The sequence below is a fragment of the Diaphorina citri genome, unplaced genomic scaffold (assembly GCF_000475195.1).
Source record: "Diaphorina citri unplaced genomic scaffold, Diaci psyllid genome assembly version 1.1 scaffold2155, whole genome shotgun sequence".
Taxonomy (NCBI): Eukaryota; Metazoa; Arthropoda; class Insecta; order Hemiptera; family Psyllidae; genus Diaphorina; species Diaphorina citri.
The window spans coordinates 1-26627 of NW_007379580.1; the positions used below are offsets into that span (position 1 = coordinate 1).

Here is a 26627-nt window from a genome sequence, read left to right on the forward strand (position 1 = left end):
ATCTCTTACCTTGCCAAAAGGAGAGGAAAATGACGCTCTTGATGGTCCAGAGCTTGAGTACAGGGTCAAACGGAGTCACGAGCTCTCGGGTGGCAAAATAGAAAAGAAACAGCCCGTACAGGGCAAGCGAAATAGATACGTTGTACAGGAGAGTTGTATTCAGGTATCCACCATTTACTCTGGGGAGAGGAAATAAAACAGAAGATTAGTGAATAAGTTAAAAAAAAAAAAACAGCACATCACCGTAAGTAGAGCTAAATCCCCGGTGTGGTTTGGGTCTTTCGTATAAAAGTTGAAGTTATAGGTACAGCACATCACCGTAAGTAGAGCTAAATCCCCGGTGTGGTTTGGGTCTTTCGTATAAAAGTTGAAGTTATAGGTACCTATGATGTGATTTTTGGTAATTTTCCAACAGGGTAAAAATAAGAGTTATTTGTTCATACCCATAAATTCATATGCATATGCTTTAGGTTGTGGTTCTATAGTAGGTAGGCTTGATTTGATCCCCCCCCCCCTGATTTTTTCTCTCTTTTTAAAGTCCTAGCAAGCCTAACCTGATACATAAACTCACTGTTTTTACCGTTGGCGCTGATTTTTAAAAATTAAAAAAATCAAAAAAAATATTTTTTTTTTACTTTCCTAGCCTACCCTCTATTTGCGTGCTTATATTACCAGTAAAATAACAGCACGAAAAGCTGACATCATCATCATCATAGCCTACCCTCAAAAAAAGTAAGTTCACAGTTCACAACTTCACAGGTTCACTCTTATCTTATCAGTCGTTTTTATGTTCCCCTAAAGTTCAGTAACGTTGTGTGTGGTAGGTATTTGGATCGCTGGCCACCTGGCTGTGTATGATTGCCACTTACAGTCAGCCAGTTTTGTCAGAGAACTCACTGAGGGCTATGGCCTAGACACTACCTGAGATCTAATAAGTGTGTTGGCTAGTCCACTCACACCATCAACCTTAGGCCAGCCACTCACTATCAGGTACACCTGATCAGGTCTCTTTGATACCTGATGAGCACACAAACCTTCAGGTAGACAGGTACAACTGAAAAGGTCCACCTTACCTGATGAGCACACACACACACACACACACACAATCAGGTAGACCCATATGCAGAAAGGGAAATTTTTTAATACATGGGGGGTCTGGGTAAACACCATAGATCCATAGAATTTGCTTTGGCAGCCAACATCCAACATCTGTTTGTACCTATTTTTTTTTTTTAATTTGTGCTTTTATTTTCCTACAGGTTATTTGTATCTATCCAAGTAGGTGGGTACCTACTTTTCTAGGTATAAGTACCTACTTTGAATAGGTCCCATTTATTTTTTCCATGACTGATTATTGAGGTTCCTGGACTGGATTCTGTGACATTAACAATGAATTTCAACAATTCTCAACCAGGGTTGGAATCTTATGGACTTCCAAGTTGTTTTGCTTCCACAAAACACTCTTACAAGAAAAAACCAAAGAACTTTTCTGAAGAAGCATTAAATCATTTCAACAAGAAGTATCAGCTGTACAATGCTTCATCTAGTTATAAACTTTCAGATGGAGAGACTTGGTTCTCCCAAACCAAGTGGCAGGTAAGAAAATTCATTAGAATATAGGTACATAATGCTGGGTACCTAGGTATAATTTACAATTTATTCCCTCAGATGTAAATTTCATTTTGAACACAATTATAAATTTTGTTCTTAGAACACCCAGCTTGCTCCTACCCTGTTTTCTCACTTTAATATCAAGACAATTCCCTCTATTAAAGTTAAAAAAAAAAAAAAAATGTAATTGTACCTATTCATATTATGTATTGATATTTTCTAACATTACCTTTCATTTATTTATTTTTCAGTTGGAGAATTTCCAAGCCCTCAAAGAAAAGTTAAATGATGTCAAAAGTAATTTGAATCATGTCCATTTGAAAACATGGCATCAGCATACCAATTTTGTAAATCGGTCATCAAAAGTTGTTCAGTCTGTTAAGAGATTCATAAAACCTCAACTTGCTACTCAGGTAACTTATACCTATCCATAGACAGATTGACTCAATGCAAAAGCTGGAAGATGTCTAATATTACTGGTACATTTCAAACCTGGCTTGTAAATTGTAATGCTTTCTCTTATGTATTGTAGGCATGGTGTAAATTCCACGAGATTGTTCACTCCTATAATATTGTACCACAACAAGAAAACTCATTCACCAGCATTCATCTTTGTGAGGCTCCAGGTGCTTTCATTACTTCTCTCAATCATTACTTGAAATTACATCACCCTCGTATGCAGGTAAGTTCAGGCCCAGTTCTTTCTCTTCTGATGATTAGATCTTTTTAAAATGTTAATCTCCATAGGTATTTCACCCTATGCTTATCACTTTGGTCCTTGGTTCAAATTTTGGTACAGTCAAAGTTTTTCTTCAGCTCGTGTTGGATTTTAGGGTGCACTGAGCCTTACTACTAGGTACTCACAAGACAAAAAAAAAAACAGGTAGACTAATTCAAGAGCAGCACCTGGACAATTTACTGTTGGTCTTGGTTTTTCCAACTGATCAAACTGCTGTTTTGAAGACTGGAGGTTAAAGGTTAAGTAAAGGGACACTTAATCTAGTCCACCCAAAGAGTCAAGTCGGCACAAACGACCTACCAGTTAGAGTTAAAGTGCCCTAAAAAAATAAAATAAAAAAATGGTTATTTTTTTTAACTCTATAAGTTAAAAAAATTCATTTATACGTTCATATTATTTTGATGTCACTACTTTGTTCACAGTGGGACTGGATAGCCAACACGTTGAATCCCCATTATGAAGGCAACTCGTTTGATGAGATGATTAGCGATGACAGACTTATCCTTGGTACTCACAGGAAGTGGTACTTTGGTCCTGATAATACGGGAAACATACTAGTCCAGAACTTTGTGTCTCATTTCAAGCAACATGTCCAGAAAAATATTCATTCTCACTGTCCTTCTTTTTTTTCAACAAAATACTCCAATTTAGAGACAAAAAAAGTTTCCAAAAGACAAAAAACAAATAATAAACAAATTACGTGAACATTATTAATATTAGTGTGGATATTTTCCAGTAAGTCTTCTCCTGTTTAACTCCTAATTTCAGATTGGATTCTTGCTGATACATGACACTTCTCTAGCCCCCCACTGTACTCACGCTTCTCACTGTTTTTTAGTCACTGCTGATGGGAGCTTTGATTGTCAAGGTATGTTTATGTAAAAAAAAAGTGTAGATGTATAAAGGTGTGTCCACACATAGTCCACGGCTGTCGCGTCGATCGATGTGAATCGACGTCGACTGACGGCCGGCCGACTATGTGTAGACACACCTTTGGAGAGGTATTAAACGTTCCTCATTAGTTTGCTGAATAGGAAATAATGTCCACCATATTGTTTTTCCATAGGAAAGCACAGGTTAGAACAGATAGGTAGTCAATATTAAATGTGGATTAGGCAATAATTCTTTGTTCCCTAACGTGTAAAATTTCTGATGTAGTTATAAGTATATTTTCATTTGATTTCAGGTAATCCTGGCGAGCAAGAGATCTTGGTGGGTAAACTCCACTACCGGGAGGTACAGATCGCTCTCTCCCTTCTACACAATGGCGGAAACTTGGTCATCAAAATATTCACCATCTTCGAAAGTGATACGATCTGTCTCATGTACCTCCTCGCTTGTCTGTTCACAAGTGTGGATCTATTTAAACCTGCCACCAGTAAAGAAGGAAACTCGGAGATATACGTCATCTGCCGTGACTTCCATAGTGTCTGTTCACAAGTGTGGATCTATTTAAACCTGCCACCAGTAAAGAAGGAAACTCGGAGATATACGTCATCTGCTGTGACTTCCATAGGGAAGTGTGTGAAGATTTGAATGTGTGCTCGAATCTTTCTAAAGCTTTTGATCCGGAGTACGTAGATCGCGTACTTGCACCTCTAGAAGACATTCCTGAGCAGTTTCTTGATAAGCTGTATCAGGGTAAGTTTACTAATCAGAGTTTAAACTCGGTTTATGTAAAAAAAAAAAGAAGTCTGACAGAGGGAATTGTAACTGCTAAGGTCTTATTGTCCCAAAATCGAAGAGAGAAGGAAGACAGGATAGGAGAAAACCAACCGTTCCGGGAACGAACATTATCCCTTCAAAACAAAATCCACCCCGGGCTTAACTTTCGTATTACGCAAACTGATTGGCTAATTTTTTTGAAATCAACCAATCAGATTGTTTAATCCGAGAGTTAAACTTGAACCTCGTTTAAACTCATAATTATGCCAAGTAAGTTTCATAGCATACTGAAGCGAGTTTACAAATGAAATAAACAACGAGATTCAGTAAGAAGATAACGTCAATCTGTCTGATACTTTCCCGAGTAGCTGGGTCTCTATCTCTCTACAAGGTTGTCCCGCGAACGACTGAACAACGGCAGGATTTGACCAAATAGGTTTTTCTTGTAGCCCTTTAGGTCCTGCATCAACCCTCAAACGTTGTACAGTCGTTGACTGAACAACGGCAGGATTTGACCAAATAGGTTTTTCTTGTAGCCCTTTAGGTCCTGCATCAACCCTCAAACGTTGTACAGTCGTTCGCGTAACATCCTGTGTACTCGCTATCCTCCCATTAGATCCATTTCCCATGTTAATCATGTTCATTTCATAGGTGTGCTCATGTTTACCAACTGGCAAATGGGTGCCATTGAACGGAACCTGACGTTGTTTGAGAAAAACATCAAGTGTGATCCAGCAGAATGTGCGAAACTTGATAACCTACAGGCTCAGATAGCAGAGTTGTACATGGAGAGGTATAAACTGAAACCCATTCATGAATCTTTACTACTCATGCCGAATAATAAGGTAAGTTTGCAAGCTGGGCTACCCAATGATAACGTTATGAGTTTATGAGTTACTTTTTACTTTTTATCTTCAAAAAAGAAAGAGCTTCAGGAGAACCCTGCTACTTTAAGTGGGAGAAAACTCTATCGAAGGCAAAATAAAATAAAAACTGACATATGTAGCTACTTACTTTTAGAAACTTGTACCTAAGTATTCTTCTTTTTAGCAATCACTCAAACAGATCCTAACGTTTGACGGGCGTATAGAAAATGGAGCGTACAAGGAACGTCTTGCTAAGGAAAACCTCACGCTATCCCAGTACGTCCTGGAAGAATTACTACTCATTGAACCTCATTGTAATGAAAAACCCGAGTTTAGATGCATGGAGTTTAAGGTACGTAACTTAACCTTAACCTATGGGTGCATATTTTATTTAAATACTGCATTTCATCTTGAGTATTATTCAGGGTCGAACTATGTTTATTTATTTAAACACTTAAACGGGCGGACCCTTTGCTATCTAAATACACAATTAACCCGGTTGTCCCGCGAACGACTGAACAACGGCAGGATTTGACCAAATAGGTTTTTCTTGTAGTCCTTTAGGTCCTGCATCAACCCTCAAACGTTGTACAGTCGTTCGCGTAACATCCTGTGTACTCGCTATCCTCCCATTAGATCCATTTCCCATGTTAATCATGTTCATTTCATAGGTGTGCTCATGTTTACCAACTGGCAAATGGGTGCCATTGAACGGAACCTGACGTTGTTTGAGAAAAACATCAAGTGTGATCCAGCAGAATGTGCGAAACTTGATAACCTACAGGCTCAGATAGCAGAGTTGTACATGGAGAGGTATAAACTGAAACCCATTCATGAATCTTTACTACTCATGCCGAATAATAAGGTAAGTTTGCAAGCTGGGCTACCCAATGATAACGTTATGAGTTTATGAGTTACTTTTTACTTTTTATCTTCAAAAAAGAAAGAGCTTCAGGAGAACCCTGCTACTTTAAGTGGGAGAAAACTCTATCGAAGGCAAAATAAAATAAAAACTGACATATGTAGCTACTTACTTTTAGAAACTTGTACCTAAGTATTCTTCTTTTTAGCAATCACTCAAACAGATCCTAACGTTTGACGGGCGTATAGAAAATGGAGCGTACAAGGAACGTCTTGCTAAGGAAAACCTCACGCTATCCCAGTACGTCCTGGAAGAATTACTACTCATTGAACCTCATTGTAATGAAAAACCCGAGTTTAGATGCATGGAGTTTAAGGTACGTAAAACCCTGTGGACGACCAAAAATAATTTCTTCCATGTTCTCAGTGTTTGTATTTGCAAATGATTTTGTGTATTTGCCGCCGTGGTCTTTATGTCAGTTCCTCTTTCCTCTGGTATTTTGTTTGGAATCCTTTCAAGAACGAGTCCCTGGTACGAATTGCCATTCCATTGAGCTGTTCTCTATTTTTCAATCCCAAAGTTGAATTAATTTTCACCAATTTTAAGATGGGCTCACTGTATGTCTACTATCTACGTATTGCTCGCACAACTCTTCAGTGCTCCCTAATTCCTATACGTGCTCTTCTCGGAGGAAACACAAACATGTTGAAAATATTGAGAAAACGAAATGAAATAGAAATAAAAGCGAGAGAGAGAGAGAAAAGATAGAGAGGAGGAGGAGGAGGAAGAGAGAAGGAGCTAGGAACATTGTCATAAATTGTTCCGTTTGGAAATTAACAATCAAGCTCTTCTCCCCCTGACCATTGACCATACAGCCAAAACAATTACTTGCATGATATTGTAGACCCCAACCTCAGCCTCAAATGCCTTTATGTTCATAGGATCTCAAGTTTACCAAATACGAAGACCACATCTCCCCCTGACCATTGACCATACAGCCAAAACTATTACTTGCATGATATTGTAGACCCCAACCTCAGCCTCAAATGCCTTTATGTTCATAGGATCTCAAGTTTACCAAATACGAAGACCACATTCGTCTAGTCAAAGGTAACACAATTAACACGGTAAACAGTTCCATATTTTGTCTGGCGAGGTTGTTTAAACTGCTGTATGAAATTAGAAGAGTAAGGCGTAAGGAAAACGATCTAAAAGTGTTGACACCATGTCAACAGAGGATGGAACAACGGAAACAGTAAGTAACACTCGGGTAGTATTTAAGGCGTAAGGAAAACGATCTAAAAGTGTTTACACCATGTCAACAGAGGATGGAACAACGGAAACAGTAAGTAACACTCGGGTAGTATTCAATGATAAAGAACGCAGTTCGAATCCCGACTTGGTTGAACATTTTTACCTACATTTTCCGGGTCTGTAGTTCTGTACCTACTTCGTTATAGGTTATGGGGTAGGCATGCATGTAAGGGTATACTTGTATAGCGATCAGTGGCGGTTTCACATGTGCCAAAAAAAGTATTGGTACCTACAGGATATGTATAAATTCCATGTAGCTGCCTTTAATGCTCTGATAGAGTCTGACATACCTTGGATATAATGCCCGCCTCACAGAAGATACATTTGCCTACATACTGACCCCTACTTCGTTATAGGTTATGGGGTAGGCATGCATGTCAGTGTAGGTATACTTGTATAGCGATCAGTGGCGGTTTCACATGTGCCAAAAAAGTATTAGTACCTACAGGATATGTATAAATTCCAAGTAGCTGCCTTTAATGCTCTGATAGAGTCTGACATACCTTGGATATAATGCCCGCCTCACAGAAGATACATTTGCCTACATACTGACCGTTGCGTTGGTAGAACGAGACTTTTTCAGACACAGGTAATATTTTAAGTATGTCTATTTAAGTACATATGTATTTATATTGATTTCATGTTTCAGATTAGTGCTATCTCGTCTAGAATCCAATAAGATCAGTACGGCTAACACCCTGGTTCTAGACTTCACTCATGCCTATGATCTCTCTTGTACAGACGCTACATCATCTCAGCTAAATCTGTTGGAAAGCTTACTCCAAGCATTGACTACAATGTCGGATCAGCATTCCATTCTACTGATTAATGTACCTCTGTTAACTCAGTTGTCTTCATCAGTAATACTACTCTTGATTGGGAGTTTGTTTGAAAAGGTACAAATATTGACGAATTACATATTCATTTCACGACCCCGATGTTCCCTTCCTCGTTGTCGGATCAGCATTCCATTCTCCTGATTAATGTACCTCTGTTAACTCAGTTGTCTTCATCAGTCATACTACTCTTGATTGGGAGTTTGTTTGAAAAGGTACAAATATTGACGAATTACATATTCATTTCACGACCCCGATGTTCCCTTCCTCCCTTTTGTTCTACTTAGAGTGTAGTAGAACTACAGGGCTTAGCAATCATTTTGACTGCATTTTTTTTTTTTTTCAACAAAATACTCTTTGATTTAGAGACAAAAAAAAGTTTCCAAAAGACAAAAAACAAATAATAAACAAATTACGTGAACATTATTAATATTAGTGTGGATATTTTGCAGTAAGTCTTCTCCTGTTTAACTCCTAATTTCAGATTGGATTCTTGCTGATACATGACACTTCTCTAGCCCCCCACTGTACTCACGCCATCCTATTAACACATCTGATGTCAAAAGATACAACACATGTAAGCAATGTGGTAAATGAGTGCAGAAAAACATTCGTATCAAGCAATAAGGAACAATGTATCGTGTCCATCTTGCCTGTCACTATGCTATGTGGTGAGTAGAGGATGAGTGCAGAAAAACATTCGTATCAAGCAATAAGGAACAATGTATCGTGTCCATCTTGCCTGTCACTATGCTATGTGGTGAGTAGAGCTAAGCTTGAACGCCGTAGGTCCCGGGTTCGATTTCCGGCGGGGTTGAATTTTTTCGGCTCTGTGCTTGGAGGTCGGGGTGTACTTTTTTTTTTATCGAAATTCAAAGTCCTGAGAAATTCGGACTCTTTATGAGCCTTTTTTAAATTATGGCTTAAATAGCGGCTAAACCGTGCATTTCTTGAAACCAGCCTCGAAGACACTTTTGATGTACATAATTTATGAAACCTCTCTGGAAAGTGAGTGAGTTGAGGTGAAAGATAAAGTCCTGAGAACAGCTCGCCGGGCGGGAATCCAACCCGCGACTTGACGCTTACAAGGCAGGCGCTCTACCTTCCAAGCTAATTAAGCTGACTACTTTCACTTGTGATTTATCATGTTGTTTCAGAGGATCCAATATTGTACAAGTACTTGTTCGAGATCAACTGTTGTACGGTGAAGAATCATTTGCTCTACTTGATTCAAACATCTGACAAATATCTCATCTGAAATGTACCAGTATTCATTATCCATATTAGTGTCGAGGTAGGTACTTTGCGAATAATCAGTGCCATAATCAGACTTTAAACTTGGTTTAAGTTTTAACTCTTGGAAAAATAATTTGATTGGTTGATTTCTATATTTTCCTCAATCTATCAGATTTGCTAATCCAAGAGTTATAGTGGGTTTCACCCACCTTCTTTTCAGCCCCTAACAGCCTGTTAGCTTAACGGCCCTGTTAAGCCAATACAAATCAAATGGAACTTAACAGGCTGTTAGCTTAACAGGCCTTCTAATAACTGAAAAAATATTGGTGAAATACACCATTAAACCGAGTTTAAACCCTGATTTTGGCCCCGACCATTGTCATAATGCTCGAATGAGACTCAGGAGTTCCATCACCGTAGCAGTAAGATTCGTTATTATTGTCATCTAATCAAAAATTATTGGTGAACGTCTCGGTTGGGATTCGAATCTGCAACTTCCCGTTTACAAGGCGAGTGCTTTAATCACTACACTATCACTGACGGCCGGCCGACTATGTGTAGACACACCTTTGGAGAGGTATTAAACGTTCCTCATTAGTTTGTTGAATAGGAAATAATGTCCACTATATTGTTTTTCCATAGGGAAGCACAGGTTAGAACAGATAGGTAGTCAATATTAAATGTGGATTAGGCAATAATTCTTTGTTCCCTAACGTGTAAAATTTCTGATGTCTGAATAGGAAATAATGTCCACCATATTGTTTTTCCATAGGAAAGCACAGGTTAGAACAGATAGGTAGTCAATATTAAATGTGGATTAGGCAATAATTCTTTGTTCCCTAACGTGTAAAATTTCTGATGTAAATGTCTGGATTCTCTGGAAAACGTTTTTCATTTTCAGTTCAGGATTTTCTTTCACTTCGAACTCATAGTATGTTGTGAATTATTATTCCTAGTTACTGACTGGGGGAAATAGAAACGTGAGTTTTTCGATATTTTTTTCTCATTTTATTTTGCACCGATTTCTATTTTCTTATTTATAACTTTTACTATAAAAAATATTTTTTAGGACATTAATTTTTCCATGTAATATATTTTTTTTTTTAATATTTGAAAAAATTCTTCCATACTTTGTTCTATATCATTATGGGTTTCGAACCGCATGTTTCCCAAGTTCATTCCCCCTCCCCACGTGAATTCTATGCCTTAGTCAACTGCACTTTTTTCAACATCTAGCACCTTTCGTCCAGTTGTAACACATATGTAATAACAGAGCCCAAAGGTTACCACATTCCATCTCGCCTAGTGGTTACGTTCCACTCGAGAGTCTGTTGTTATTATTACCTCATCCGACGCATACATGATCTGTCCAAATTTCAGTTTATTATTATTAACTAGCTATCCTAACATTCCTAACGTGTCGGCCTACTAAAGAAATATCTAACATTTTCGTGAATCGAATCCCTTGAGTCGGCCGTGAAGGAATTTTCCAGTGTGGAAATTCTCTAACCTGCAAATTTGTAAACTCAGGTAATATTTTAAGTATGTCTATTTACATACCTACAATATTTACAATATAAACGGTTTAAACGGTTTCCCTTTACTATCTAATACAAATCAACAACCTAACTATCAAAAACGGAAAATAAACGGGGAAGAAATACCTATAATATGTGTACCTATTGCCTATCTAATACATATTTAACTGGCCTAGCTACCTCCTATGTATTTATATTGATACCTATGTATTTATATTGATTCCATGTTTCAGATTAGTGCTATCTCGTCTAGAATCCAATAAGATCAGTACGGATAACACCCTGGTTCTAGACTTCACTCATGCCTATGATCTCTCTTGTACAGACGCTACATCATCTCAGCTAAATCTGTTGGAAAGCTTAATTTCACCCACCTTCTTTTCAGCCCCTGACAGCCTGTTAGCCTAACGGCCCTGTTAAGCCAATACAAATCAAATGGAACTTAACAGGCTGTTAGCTTAACAGGCTTTCTAATAACTGAAAAAATATTGGTGAAATACACCATTAAACCGAGTTTCAACCCTGATTTTGGCCCCGACCATTGTCATAATGCTCGAATAAGACTCAGGAGTTCCATCACCGTAGCAGTAAGATTCGTTATTATTGTCATCCAATCAAAAATTATTGGTGAACGTCTCGGTTGGGATTAAAATTGGTAGGTTCAATGAAATTAAAGGCTGTTGTTGGAGGTTTATACACAGATGTAATTGTGCAAGATTGAGTTTCAATGGTCAGTAGAAATTGGTAGGTTCAATGAAATTAAAGGCTGTTGTTGGAGGTTTATACACAGATGTAATTGTGCAAGATTGAGTTTCAATGGTCAGTATTTCTATATCATTGTTACATGTGAGATCTGTTGAATTTATAATTAGATCTGGTTTGATGAAAATAGCACTACCGTACTTTTCGTGGGGTCTTTCAAGTATGAGGGTCATGCCCTGTATTTTCGGTCTGTGATTAGAGATTCCTCTGTGGGTCTCTTGTAGTACTAATATATCACATTTATTTTCATAGCACAAATCCGCAAGTAATTCTTCTTTATCTGAGGATATTCCTTCTATATTCATAGAGGTAACAGTGAGAGATGGCCTCAAAAGGCAAACATTTGAGATATCGGTATGGTTCATTATTAGAAAGACGTATGAATCTATTCATAGAGGTAACAGTGAGAGATGGCCTCAAAAGGCAAACATTTGAGATATCGGTATGGTTCATTATTAGAAAGACGTATGAATCTGGTGAGAGTAGAATTGGCCGACAATGTCGTTTCCAGGGGACGCCCGATTGTAATAAAAGAGATGTTCATAAATTTTACAATCTACGAGGAGGCTTCTACAATGTCCCCCATGGTACCCGTACCCACAGATATGAGAGAGACTTGGCTTCACCGAAAACTCCCGACTTTTTACATTAACATAATTGCCATATTAGCGAGGAACGGATAGTAACTAGTAATGTTTTATGAGTATATGGTACCCGTACCCACAGATATGAGAGAGACTTGGCTTCACCGAAAACTCCCGACTTTTTACATTAACATAATTGCCATATTAGCGAGAACAGAATAGTTAACCCCCGGACATTGCATTTTTTCTCATTTAATTTTTACCACATCTTTCTCTCTCTCTCTTCATTTCAAAGTTCACAAAGTTGTTATAAATTAATTGCTTGCAAGTTGAGAAACTTTGTTGTTCTTTTTTTCAACGTAAACTATAAAAACCATTTGTTTTTGTGTGTGTGTTAAGTTTATTAAAACGTTTTGCATAAATATCTGGAAGCCACAGAATTGTCCTGGAGAAATAGTAGCAGAGATCTAACGAATGGATGGTACAAAAACACGACGACATTCTCAAAATGAAACGGAAAACTCCCGGAGGTGATTTTTCATCAGTCTTGCTCTCATTTTATTGTATTTTAGTGTTTCATGTTTCCAAATTGAAAAAAAAAGGAAAAAGTTAGAGAGAGGGGGATATTAAAGAGAAAAAGGGAATCATAGAGTGGAGAGTATAGTACAGAGTTATATAGAGAGGAAAATCAAGCTCAGAGTTTTCTGCCATAGCTATAAGCTGAACCTAATATTAGAAGTAAGAGTTAGAGCAAGGTAGAGTTCAATGGTGTGGAAGAAAAATCAACTTTCATATCTAAAAGTTCAATCATATTTTTTTTTTTTTGCTCTCTCTCTCTCTTCGTCATATACGGGGTGTTTTTTGGATCAGGTTACTAATACAAATACATACTTAAATACACTGTAGAACTCACCGAGGAAAAAGACCCTTGAGTGACCCTGTTTGTTATGAGCGCTCTAGGCCGAAATCTAAAGTTATGAAAAACGCGCAGCATTTTCGAGCTTTTTCAAAATTTTGCCTGTAAATAGCGGCCAAACCGTTTATTTCTCAAACCTTATCCGATGGACTTAGTTCCATGAGGATATTTGAGTAGCTTCTTGTAAATGAAAATGAGAGTTGAGGAGAATTTGTTCAAGAACGGATAGTAACTAGTAATGTTTTATGAGTATATGGTACCCGTTATTATTATTATTATTATTTCGTGTCCAGAAGACGTCTTTATTTTTATAAAAATGAACGCATACATAGAAAGGTAAAGATTTGACAAATAGGTAAATATTAGGCATTAACAATTGGAAAAAAAAGGGGGGGGGGAGAGCGAGATTTAAACACTATCTTTCCAGAATGCAACTACTGCCAAAGCTTTATTGTTGGCTGCAAGTAGATCTTCTCTGGTACATTTCTCTGGTAAGTTAGGGCATTCAAGTAGATGGTCTTCGCTTTGTATTGCTCCACAGTCACACTTGTCGTTTCCTTCTTCAAGAATCTTCCATTTGACCAGCTTTGATTTACATCTTGTTGTTCTTGTTCGGAGTCTGTTCAGAGCTTTCCAGGTTGTATATTTCTGTTCATAGCCAGTAGATATTTCTTCCTTTAGTTCTAGCAGGGGGTTGATGGTCCTTTCATTCCAGAGGTGTAATCTTCTTTCTTCAGGTGATTCAGAGCAGGTTTGGGTAGTTCTCATGAAGTTTTTCCTTGATTTTAGTCTTTGGTGGGTTTCTTCATGGTTGTACAAAGGGTGACGTTCATCTGACTGTTGTTTCTTTTTCTCTATTTCTGCGGCAACTTGTCTTCTTATCTGAGGTGGAGCAATTCCAGCAATCGGGTATAGTTTCTCAGTAGGGGTTGGTTTCAGGCAGCCTGTCACAATACGCATGGCTTCATTGATTGAAACATCAACATGGCTTGAGTGAGATGAATTTCTCCATACTGGAGCAGCATACTCTGCCGCAGATAAACATAGAGCCATGGTTGAGGTTCGGAGGGTAAGTGGTTGAGCGCCCCATTTTGAGTGTGTCAGCTTGCGTATGATGTTATTGCGCGTGAATACTTTTTTCTTGGTGTTGATGCAGTGCTGTTTGAATGATAGTGTGCGATCTAATTGGACCCCGAGGTATTTTGGGTTAGCACAATGTTCTAGCTGTTGTTGGCGCCATACAATAAAGTTCTAATTGTACAGTAGGTACTTCTATGGGGTTATGGGGTGAATGTTACCATTATTGTCATGGTCAGGGAGGCAGACCATTATATCTGCCCACTCCTGAACAAAGCCTGTATTGTGTCTCTTCTCGCCCATCTGATGAGAGGCATACTACGACACAGACCACATGCATCTAATGTAGCAGTTGTTCCATTGCTACGAAATAAAAACGGCGGTGGAACACTTTTTTTTTAAGCCTCCTCTTTTCCCACCACTCTCCTGTCAACTGTCGTATTCTGTCCTGGACTTGCTTCTGAATCTTCCTCCCTCTCCCCTTTCCAATTCTCCATTTCCAATTGCTATTTTTCCTATTCCTGTAGGAAGGAAAGTAATTTTCTCTTCAACCTTTCAAATTCCCCCTGAAGGATACCTCAGTGGCTATTTTTCCTATTCCTGTAGGAAGGAAAGTAATTTTCTCTTCAACCTTTCAAATTCCCCCTGAAGGATACCTCAGTGGATATCAAAGAGTTGAAACCATGAAAAACTAATAAATGCTCTTCTTACGATTACTTATTTTTGTCATCAAGGTCTGTACAGCCTCTCTTTGAAATTTCTTCTCTGTCTGTCTTTTTCAATCTTTTGTGTTTTTCTCAACTCAGTTTTGTATTTATTTTAAGAGGTATTCGATTTCGTAATCCTTTCAAGTAGATTTTATTTACAATTCATTTCGTCTTTTTGTTCAATACCGTCGGAAGAAAGAATGAAAACCATTAAGTCCTCTTCTGTTCCAGGGTCCTTTGGACATATTACTTAGCAATTCCAAGAACATATGTACACAGTTCTTTACAATTTGGTAATGGACTTTGGACACATGAGGATTAGCAAAGCGGCCTGAAAGCAGGTCCTGCAATTTATTTTTACCCAGTTTTGGTATGAAAAACTTCCCTAATGCACAAAGTACCAAGTAATTTCGTAGAATCACACCCCAAGCAATGTCAATCTGTCATTTATGATGTGTAAATAATGTCTGTTGATTTCAGTTTAGATTTCCCTCTCCCAATTTATCATCAAAACACACTTTCACATCTCACATTAGAGGGGTTACGGGTTAACACCTATCTGAATAAACAATGTAGCTATCTCGACCTCCATCTGTGGGTCTTGGGTAACACGCTGGGTATATGTCATTAAGGTACTTTACGAGGTTTCAATGAGAAAGCTAAGTATGAACACAAAATTTATCACCCAATACGAATACAGTGCGGTGCTGACCTGGATATAGTTTATTGGTTTACTCCTAGTACCCCTACGGGAATAAAAATGAACCCAATTTTTCTTTACACCAACAACACCTTCATAGGTGTTACACCTCTATTGAGTGAAAATGGATACATACTTACATAGTTTGAGAAACTGTGAACACTTTTTTTTTTTTTCATCGCCTGGTATACAGTCTTCGAACCATAGAATCGACCTTGTGATTTTGAAATGGATGATGGTACCTTTGTACTAAGGAAGAATCAAGTAATGTTGAGCTGAGCTATCATTATACACGAACCCGGTGTGGATCGAAAATTTGAAGTATTGAAATTTCTTGATCTTGATTCTTGACTTGGTCTACTACTTACGGAGCTTACTAAATTTGCATCGCCTGGTATACAGTCTTCGAACCATAGAATCGACCTTGTGATTTTGAAATGGATGATGGTACCTTTGTACTAAGGAAGAATCAAGTAATGTTGAGCTGAGCTATCATTATACACGAACCCCGGTGTGGATCGAAAATTTGAAGTATTGAAATTTCTTGATCTTGATTCTTGACTTGGTCTACTACTTACGGAGCTTACTAAATTTGTTGAGAAAAATGAGTAGCTATCAGCATATATCTAGCCCTTGTAACTGTATTTTTTACGTATAAATTGGCTTAAAAAATAAAACTATTTTTTACCATAGTTTATTGAGTTTGAAGAGTTATTTACTTTTTCCCCCACTGTTGACATTTCTATAGCTCTCGGTGCTTGATTAATGTACTTCGGACACCGGGAACAATGAGTCTGATGAGATATGTACGTATTGATATAATTCAGCATAAATCTAGCCCTTGTAACTGTATTTTTTACGTATAAATTGGCTTAAAAAATAAAACTATTTTTTATTATAGTTTATTGAGTTTGAAGAGTTATATACTTTTTCCCCCACTGCTGACATTTCTATAGCTCTCGGTGCTTGATTAATGTACTTCGGACACCGGGAACAATGAGTCTGATGAGATATGTACGTATTGATATAATAGCTTGGACATCCTCATTACATTTTATATCTCGTCGATGTTGTTTGCATACTAAAACTCCGAAGTTTGTGCACGTGCTTCATAACTCCTGAATCCTGATGGTATCCTGATTACATGATATTAGTTACTAGAGATAGTCACAGACACCGGCTCGGAGTAATAGATCGATCTGGTCTTTTCTGGAGATGACAAGTTTTTGGGTTAGAGAGATGATTTGTATAATATCATAAGTCGTAAGTGACGACAGACAGTTTTGGCTATTCAAAGATTAGAGATTTGATTTTGATCGGACTTTAGAGTTCATCACTTAAAAAATCGTAAACCTGCTCTGAAACCAATATCACTGCAGTACGGCAGTATGAGACTGCAGAAGAAGTAATTTCTTGATTAGGTGTTCAAACAGAAGTTAAGGAGTTTAATAGATCTGTGTAACAATATAACATCATAGATAATACTAAAATAAAATAAAAAGTTGAGAAGTATTTCACTGAAAAGTTTTTAAGAATTTGAATCGGGTTTGAAAACCAGCTCGAGGGGAAATCTACCTCCGCGGAAAATGAGATAAAAATTAGAAAGGTAAAAAATTGCTTTCCACGGAATAAAATACCAACGATGTAGAAATGTACGTTATCCTTACCACTACTTGGACCATACCTTGTATGTTTATTTTCTACATTAATATCATCCACGGGTATGTTTTTCAGCACATACATTTTCCCCAAACAGGTAGTTAAAACATTAACACAGCAAATTTTAATACCGTATGCAAATACTTATTAGCATATACGTACGTAGGTAAGGTAATAGGATGGGGTGAGGTTGGTATTTTTTGGAGGGAAAACACTCGAATTGAGATTTTTCATTTTTCCACTAACACGGCGTACTTGAGGTAGCATAGGTACGTGTGCTGTGTGTAACTGTGTATTAAAGACTAGAAAACATTTATATTTTGATTTAAATAAAATATACTTTTGATAAAGTAAGAAGTAATGTGAAAGGTGAAAAATGCATTAATTTTGCCATCCACGAGAAGGTGTAATTTGAAGTAAAAGTTGATAGGAAATAGTATTATTACTTTTTAAAGTAATGAAAACTTTTGAGCTGACTTGGATAAAATTCTCTTCCTTTTATTTATGTTTCGAACATAATTTTCCACAAAGCCCTGTCAACAAAACATTGAGAACAGAGCTCTAAATCCCTTTAGACACAACCTACGGTACTTTCATCATAAAAGCATAGAAACCTGAATTTTCAGTTCTACAATAATGAACAAAGATTTTAAAATTTTTAAGAAGGGGGAAGAAGTTCACAAGGAAACTTCGTCTAATTAGTGAAAAGAAAATTTCGACTAATGAAATTCGTTCGCTTTTATATAAAAAGAAGAAAATTATTAATAGTAGGAATTCTTGAAAAATAAAAGTTCAGAGAGGCAAAGAAAAGATCAGGCACGGATCCAATAGAGCTACTACTCACCATCATAATATTAATTTGAAGGTAAAGAAAATCAATAAGGAACATTGAATTTGTAACTTGGTCGGTCCTTGGTCCTGGTTTGTACTTGTGCCGGAGGTAACTAGTAGCCTGATCACCTCGGAAATGAGAATAATCTGAGATTGATCAATATAAGATGATCAACTCAATTCCGATCATTATAATCAATGTTGAACTCAATTCGGAGATGATATGAGTTGGTAAGCCCCAGTCTATTGTAAAAAAGTTCGTGACGCTCGTGAAGAAGTGGTAAGTCTCCACTGTCACATCACTTGAAATCAGGCCCTGTTTTAAATTTAAATATTGATAAAATAAAATTTGATAAATGAAAATTTGCGGAGCTTCCGAATATCTTTTATAACCTGAAGATTAAAAAAAAAAAGATGAAAAGGGAAAAGGAGGAACACAGTGACTATTTGTATAACACCCGCTTGAAAATGTTACTAATTCAATCCTTCACAGTTAACACTTTTTTCCCCACACTTGTTCTTTTGTCAAGGTACAAATGCTGATCAAGTTTTTTTTGATTGGAAAGAAAATCAATGAAAATGCAGAAATTCACGTTTTAAAATGTCTTTTATACAAAATGAGAACATAAAATAGTTTTCGCAAAATGTCGGGTCTGTTATGTTAACTTTTTTTTTAAAAATTCAACTTTTCAAGTGTTTTACAGAAAATTGTACTAGACGTTGCTCGTTGGAGACAACTACCTATAGGTAATATTAAAGAAATTTTATAGGAAATATACAAGAAGGAAGAAGCAAAAGTTTTTCCTCTCTTGTTTCTGTCATGTTCCCTCTCTCTTAGCTTTTTATTGTAATTATTATTTTCAAAGCAGAAAGTTCCAGCAAAAGTTTTCCTGTTTTTTAATTGCACGACGTGAAACATAACACAAATAAAACAAATTGTTTCTTTTTGTACGAGATATAAAATCACACGGGGTGAAGCTGCCTCTCACATTCTCCAGCACATGTTTTATGTGTTTAGCATAAATAAATAATTCGAGTTGTTTTTTTACGGTCTTTTCCGTACAATTTCTCCCTGCAAAGTTTTCAACTCTATTAACACTTTGGTGTAACAACGTTACTGGTGTGCAGTAGACATGTTTGTGTATTTCGTTTTAATTGCACATCGTATAATTTGTATACTTTGTGACTTTTTACAGAGTATGTATGTGAAAGTTCTAATTGCACAGTAGGTACTTCTATGGGATTATGGGGTGAATGTTACCATTATTGTCATGGTCAGGGAGGCAGACCATTATATCTGCCCACTCCTGAACAAAGCCTGTATTGTGTCTCTTCTCGCCCATCTGATGAGAGGCATACTACGACACAGACCACATGCATCTAATGTAGCAGTTGTTCCATTGCTACGAAATAAAAACGGCGGTGGAACACTCATTTTTTAAGCCTCCTCTTTTCCCACCACTCTCCTGTCAACTGTCGTATTCTGTCCTGGACTTGCTTCTGTATCTTCCTCCCTCTCCCCTTTCCAATTCTCCATTTCCAATTGCTATTTTTCCTATAGGAAGGAAAGTAATTATTTCTTCAACCTTTCAATTTCCCCCTGAAGGAAACCTCAGTGGATATCAAAGAGTTGAAACCATGAAAAACTAATGCTCTTCTTACGATTATCTACTTATTTTTGTCATCAAGGTCTGTACAGCCTCTCTTTGAAATTTCTTCTCTGTCTGTCTTTTTCAATCTTTTGTGTTTTTCTCAACTTCTCGAGTCAGCAAGGTCAAATCACAATGAGTATTGAACAAATGCAAACTTTGAAAGCTATTCTACAAATTATTTTACATTGTAATGATTTATTTTCTCTCTTCCCAGGTGCTGATTGGGTGATTTATCATGGTGGTAATTAGCATTTTGAAAATAGTTTACTCCGTACTTATCTTTGTTTGGGGTATAACATCCGACTCATTTGGTACAATGCTTGTTTTTCATTTCAGATGAGTGCTGTTCACTCACACACTCTGCCCCAAAATTACGATATCGATAATAAGACTCCCAAGCCCTCCTCGTTAAGAACAACACGACGCTCTCTCAGCGTTTCCGACAATCACCGCAATGGTCCGATGTATCGAACATTCAGTGATGATCAGAAAGCTTTCGTGGATTCTGGTACATTTCACCCAGGCGCTCATTTCCATGAGTCTTTACCTCAGATGTGTTCATTGCATCATTATCCACTGTATTGTGATACGCGCTGGTGCCAAGAGTACGACGCTAAGATGACAACCATGTACCCTCGGGTGTGCCCCCGGGCAATGTTCGATTACCGGCAATATCATTCAAGTTATCTGGACGATTCCTGTTCAGAAGAGGACCAAGTCATTCCACCGCCCCCTTGTCTATGTGACCGATATCCGACCTACAAGCAAATGAAACAGGTAACATTTTGTAAATATCTTTTACTTTTAGAATACGTCCACCGCGCAAAATCTTTGAATTGAGTTCAATCTGAGATTGACCCGGGAACCAAGTATTAGGAAAATTCTCGTCTAATCCTAAGTTAGTAAATCCCGGCATTATTATTACAGCTCAACAGAGAAGCAAACACATCATCCATCTTCTCGTTTATTTCTTCACATTTGCGATGTTATTAGTTGATACCATACGGATACATCACTACATGAGAAGAGAAATGAGAACAAGTTTTGTAATGAACATAATTGTGTTAAAAGTAATTTAATTTCCGTAATGAGGAAATTTCTATTTTCCAAAGCTACTTCGCAGTTGCCTCAGGGGATGTCCCGAAGGTTTCTGTGTTAACCTCCCTGCCAGTGTTGGGGTTTATGATAAGAAATAATCTAACCTATTCTATCTCTACACAATACGAGTATACATGAGCGTATGTTCTTTTCACTTAAATTAAATTATTATCTTTTCTTCTGAGGATACAATGAGTTAGTGAGAGAGAGAGAGCTGTGGGGACATTTTGCGATGGATACATTTTGTGATGGATTTTACATTTTGTGATAGATACGGGTTTTTAAACATTTTATTTCCGTAGACAGGAGCACATTACCCTAAAGTGAACGTCGAAAAGCTTTGTGTTGTCAGGACACACTTCCACAATCTTCACAAAAAAGGGTAAAAATAGTTTTCCCTTTGAAAAAAAAAAATCCAATGTTTTATGTTAAAGCCATGTTTTATGTGTGGTTAAAAAATTAACAAATGATTAATGAGTTTCATTAATAGAATAATTAATGATTTTCAGAAAAGCTCTGGATATAGGAGATAAGTGAACACTGTGAACAGGGTGAAAAGAGAAAACATGCATTATTTTATAAAAGCACCCTTAAAAAATCAGGGGGAAAAAATCTGGGAACTTTGTATTGAACTGTGTCAAAAAATATTTCTCTCTCCCTCTCCTCTCTCTCTCTCTCTCTCTCTCATTGCCAAATTTGAAAGCAAGCCTCCAGCAAGTTTAGAGAAAATATTCATTACACAAACAGCATCCTGTGGGGTTTTGGGTTTTCCTATCTACACAAAACAAGGTTTAAAGGTTTTCCTTCACTTGTGTGTATTTCTATTGTGTTTCATAATTAGAGCAAATATTTTATCAGACTCAGTCTTGGTATCGTAGGGGTTAGTATTATCATCATTATTATGGCAGATTTTGTTAAACTCACTTAAACTCCGATAGGTACTATGTACATGTTATTTTTGTATCAAATGTTTACGTATGTTTCGTAAAATTTATGATATGAGAGATCATAAAAGTTATACAAGGAAATAGTATCACCTTATCACCATTCACAGGATATCTAAAGGTTATACCTACATGTTATAATACCATCCTGTAATTCCTGTACAGCTAAAGAACATAATAGAAAGTAGAAATGAGGAACGCTTACTTTCCGTCACAAAAGAAAACGAATAATAGAAAACCTTGTGATGAAGTGTATTAGAAGAAAAGAACAAAAACAAGCAATAGGAAATAAAAGAAAGATACAGGGAAAAAGGGAACAATCAAGAGGCTTTTATTTTACTTTTCAGAGAAAATTCCTAAAAACTGAAAGCTAAAATTTTGAGTTGAAAATAATAACAGTTTATCTGATAAGCCTAGCAGAGTAGCTGAGTCTTGGGCTGAATATAAATTATTATATTCAACATTATTATGTTCCTCTGCCATGTCCTTATACCGTAGCTGCCTATCCTATCCATCCATCTGTGTATCCTCTTATGCTATGGGGCCACAGCTTCGTTTTATAATATTACGGGGATGCTTCTCCTTTTCTATCTTTTTTGAAAGGTGATTTGTTCCATGTGTGTTTCAAAACTTTCTAACATTGATATTCAGCATAGCATTGAGAAGAGGTTAGTAGGTTACAATACATTATACCTTAATGTGATAAAATAGAATTATAGTGGTTCCCAATCTATTTTATTTCACAACTTTGTACTCGTACTTTGTAGAAAGAATGTATGAAATTAGAAATAATTTATAGCATAAAAGAAAATGTTAAGAAAAGAAGCAGCTCGTAGAAAGAACATTGAACTCACAATAATGTACATGACCTTACAGAAAAAGTAAACTTAGCATCTCCACTAATGTATCTTATGTTGCACATTGCATACTTGAATATTTTCACGGTACATGACCTTACAGAAAAAGTAAACTTAGCATCTCCACTAATGTATCTTATGTTGCACATTGCATACTTGAATATTTTCACGGCATTCATACAAATTGTAATCTATTGATCTCGGGGCTTTGTTTTAAGCCGTTTTTTTCGCACTCGTGAACAATTTGAACTCATGAAAAGGTGAGAACTGAGAAACAGCCTCCTCCTACTTTTTTCTCCGTCTTTCAATAATTCTCTTTTTCAATTGTGCTAAACTTTGCCTCTACACTTAAAAATAGGTACAATAGAAGGCAGGCAGGAATAATAAGATTTTTTATATTGAAATTCCTCGCCTGACACCAAACTAATAATTTATTTTGAAAAATAGAAGCCTTTTCACTCCTGAAGGTAGTATTTCTGTAGTGGTTTTTGGGCTTCTCGTCTGTAGGTAATGTAAATAAGTATCTACCTTCCTAGATTGTGAAATTTCGTATAGACGATCTTAGTTCCTAATGATGTGGAGGCTTTTAGTTTGATTGAATAGATTATCTTGAAACCCATTAATAAGGTATTAAACATTAGGTGTTGTTTAAAGGATTTGAAGAGAGCATTTATAGGTGTTAGGGTGTGGAGATTTATATTATAACTTGGAAAAAAAAAACTTTAGAATGTAGTTAACAGTTTTTTGTTATTTTGCTGAGTAGCGAACAGTACACGAGGTAGTCAATGATTCTAATATAATTATTCTATGAGCTACGAGCATTTCCTTATGATAATATCCTCCCTCTCTGTCTCATTTAGGGGGATTTACTTAATGGTTTATATTTTTTCTGCATAAAAATGGGACTGGGGGATAAGGGAGACATTAGGATGCGCATAAAAGAAAATATTAATATAAAAGAAGCAGCTCGTAGAAAGAACGTTGAACTCACAATCTTATATTATAAGAACGAGATCCATTCACTCGTTCACATTTCACAGTTCACATTTCACACACTGATCGCTCTATCTCTAGAACCACAACACCTAGAAAGCTGAAATTTGGTAGGAATATTGTTGTCATGTACGAACCATATTATTAACATAACATTAACATACATAATATGATATGACATAATGTTTGGTCTACTCTTATGTAGGTTAGATACATGTTACATAGTGTGTTTCGGAGTTTGTTGGTTTTAATTTATTCCAGAGGAAAATGTTGTGATGACAGTTTGCATTCGAAATTTTCTTACAAAATAATAATATTGTTAGGGTGATGAGGACTCTGTTCGCAATTTCAAATGACTTGGTTACAGGGTTGAAGAATAATATGGAGACAACCAGTTTAAGAGAGAAGATTTCAAAATGAAATTGTTGATAGATGAGAGGCAACATGACTACTATAACTTATTGCCTTTTTGCTGAAATTTCAACCAGATTCTCACTTCTCCTCACACTATTACACCGAATTTTCTGGTAGACATACCAACCACGCTTGATCCTGAATCCTGTGAAACGTGCTAGCTGGAGCCTCAATTTTAGTAGCTCCGGAGGTACAGTTTGTCCTATATCCTGAGATGTAGATTATACTAATCATTGCCTTTTTGCTGAAATTTCAAACAGATTCTCACTTCTCCTCACACTATTACACCGAATTTTCTGGTAGACATATTACCAACCACGCTTGATCCTTAACCCTGTGAAACGTGCTAGCTGGAGCCTCAATTTTAGTAGCTCCGGAGGTACAGTTTGTCCTATATCCTGAGATGTAGATTATACTAATCCCTTCAAATACATGGATGTGGATTGTACTAAGTTCTACTTCTACCTGCTGAAACATAAAATCTTGATTTTTAGTAAAACCCGGAGCGTAGATTGCCCTAAATCCTCAGATGTATATGACTGTACTGAACCCTGGAAACCCAGGGATGTAGATTGTAAAGGGGGTTCTGTTTATTTGACTTAATGAGAATGGGAATGCTACTCATGTTCGTTCGTATCAAACTCTGTTTTCCACTGTTCTAATGTTCCGTATACTTGTCTTGTGTTGAGTTTATACAGAATATCATAACAGAATGTATATTCCGGGAGTTCCCTCTTCCTTCACCTCTTCATCTAATTTCATATTCATTCAAATGCAATCTCCAACCCCGACATTATTACATCCCCCGCTCATTTCTATACAATATTAATATAAACTGTTCTAACTCCATCTCATGTTACGTGCAGATACATAGGTATCTCTGCTACCTAAATTTCAACTTGTTCGCTGTGAATAAAAAATAAAAGGAAAGCCAATTCTGATCAGATCGATTTAATCACGTATTATTTTCATTATATCCGAGCTTTTTTAAATGCCCACTTCAAACGCGTCAGTAAGACACTACGAATTTACTGGTCCCTACTAGGACTTGAATCCTTACCCTTTTAAATTATGGATCAAACGGTTTACTAAAGTTCTAAGCTTACTTGTAACCTAGCTTTTCTTACATTGAAAAATAAAAGGAAAGCCAATTCTGATCAGATCGTTTTAATCACGTATTATTTTCATTATATCCGAGCTTTTTTAAATGCCCACTTCAAACGCGTCAGTAAGACACTACGACGAATTTACAGGCCTCTACTTATAGGACTTGAATCCTTACCCTTTTAAATTATGGATCAAACGGTTTACTAAAGTTCTAAGCTTACTTGTAACCTAGCTTTTCTTACATTTAACATGCGCAGGCTACGCTTGTTGTGTAGTCCGTAGATATGCTTAGTTGCTTAGGAACAGGGGTACATCGTTAGCGTAGAACAAAACGTTTTCTATATTTGTATTTTACACACAACATGAGGTTTTCCCATATATTTTACAAATGATAACTTGAGGTTTTCCTATTATTTTTTACACATACCAAGGATGAGGAATTCAAAATATTTTATTCGTCTCGTCGTTATCTCTGACAAGCTTTCAATCATTCAACCTTTCTCTTTTCTCGGCGTTTTCAGCTTGGTTTATCTTATCTTCTTAACTTTCTATCGTTAACCCTAACGTTTTCTTCCTTCACCTCCTCCTCCTCCTTCTTCCTCGTGAGAACAGAGCTCTAAATCCCTTTAGACACAACCTACGGTACTTTCATCATAAAAGCATAGAAACCTGAATTTTCAGTTCTACAATAATGAACAAAGATTTTAAAATTTTTAAGAAGGGGGAAGAAGTTCACAAGGAAACTTCGTCTAATTAGTGAAAAGAAAATTTCGACTAATGAAATTCGTTCGCTTTTATATAAAAAGAAGAAAATTATTAATAGTAGGAATTCTTGAAAAATAAAAGTTCAGAGAGGCAAAGAAAAGATCAGGCACGGATCCAATAGAGCTACTACTCACCATCATAATATTAATTTGAAGGTAAAGAAAATCAATAAGGAACATTGAATTTGTAACTTGGTCGGTCCTTGGTCCTGGTTTGTACTTGTGCCGGAGGTAACTAGTAGCCTGATCACCTCGGAATTGAGAATAAATACATTTCAAATCACATGAGAAAAAATATAGGTCAATGAAATGTGGATTTTCGTATCTCGGGTCACGAACGGGCTACACACTTGAAAGCTCAAAGTTTGAAGTTCTTTCCCATTATTTGCTTTTCCGTTTTTCCAACTAAATGGTTCAATAAATATTTTTGTGTGTGGGGAAAGTTTATTTTTTAACTTTCAAATAATCCCATAATAATTTGTTGGGTATATGCGGGGAAGTTTAATCGCCTACACATGTTATCTGATAATCTCATTTCATGCGCATATTTCTCGTGTATTATTTGTATTATTTAGTAATATTGCCTTGTTTATTTGTAGAGGTTGGCCACGAAATTGACCTTTTTAACCAAGCAAAAGATTGAGCTCATAAGAATAATGCAAAGATGAGATCTGCGTCCAAAATGTACAGATAATGATCGCCTACCGACAATGTTGAAAGATGAAGTAAGGGCAAGACTAAGCAAAAACAAAGCAGCTGTATCCCTGAAAGGCTCTTAGATAAACACCAACCATATTTGTGTAGGTATCTTTATCGGGAACCGAAAGTATTAGTAAGTCTGTCCCTTCCTATCCTTTCTCTCTATATCTCCTTCTTTTCCCTATTTTCTCTTTAT

General features: G+C 36.7%; 1 protein-coding gene across 1 annotated transcript in view; it reads left to right on the forward strand.

Moving 5' to 3' along the window:
* The first annotated feature begins 754 nt into the window (after positions 1 to 754).
* LOC103518328 overlaps positions 755 to 26627 on the forward strand; it is a 39166-nt gene continuing 13293 nt past the window's right edge. The window contains exons 1-17 of the mRNA XM_026830167.1: positions 755 to 820; positions 1260 to 1596; positions 1863 to 2024; positions 2144 to 2293; positions 2773 to 2957; positions 3172 to 3218; positions 3537 to 3776; positions 3827 to 3991; positions 4667 to 4860; positions 5066 to 5233; positions 5438 to 5746; positions 5952 to 6119; positions 6808 to 6998; positions 7707 to 7953; positions 8378 to 8564; positions 9051 to 9187; positions 19892 to 20332. Of these exons, the coding sequence (XP_026685968.1) occupies positions 1390 to 1596; positions 1863 to 2024; positions 2144 to 2293; positions 2773 to 2957; positions 3172 to 3218; positions 3537 to 3776; positions 3827 to 3991; positions 4667 to 4860; positions 5066 to 5233; positions 5438 to 5746; positions 5952 to 6119; positions 6808 to 6998; positions 7707 to 7953; positions 8378 to 8564; positions 9051 to 9151 (2721 nt within the window). The 5' untranslated portion in view covers positions 755 to 820; positions 1260 to 1389 and the 3' untranslated portion in view covers positions 9152 to 9187; positions 19892 to 20332. The remainder of the gene's footprint in view (positions 821 to 1259; positions 1597 to 1862; positions 2025 to 2143; positions 2294 to 2772; positions 2958 to 3171; positions 3219 to 3536; positions 3777 to 3826; positions 3992 to 4666; positions 4861 to 5065; positions 5234 to 5437; positions 5747 to 5951; positions 6120 to 6807; positions 6999 to 7706; positions 7954 to 8377; positions 8565 to 9050; positions 9188 to 19891; positions 20333 to 26627) is intronic.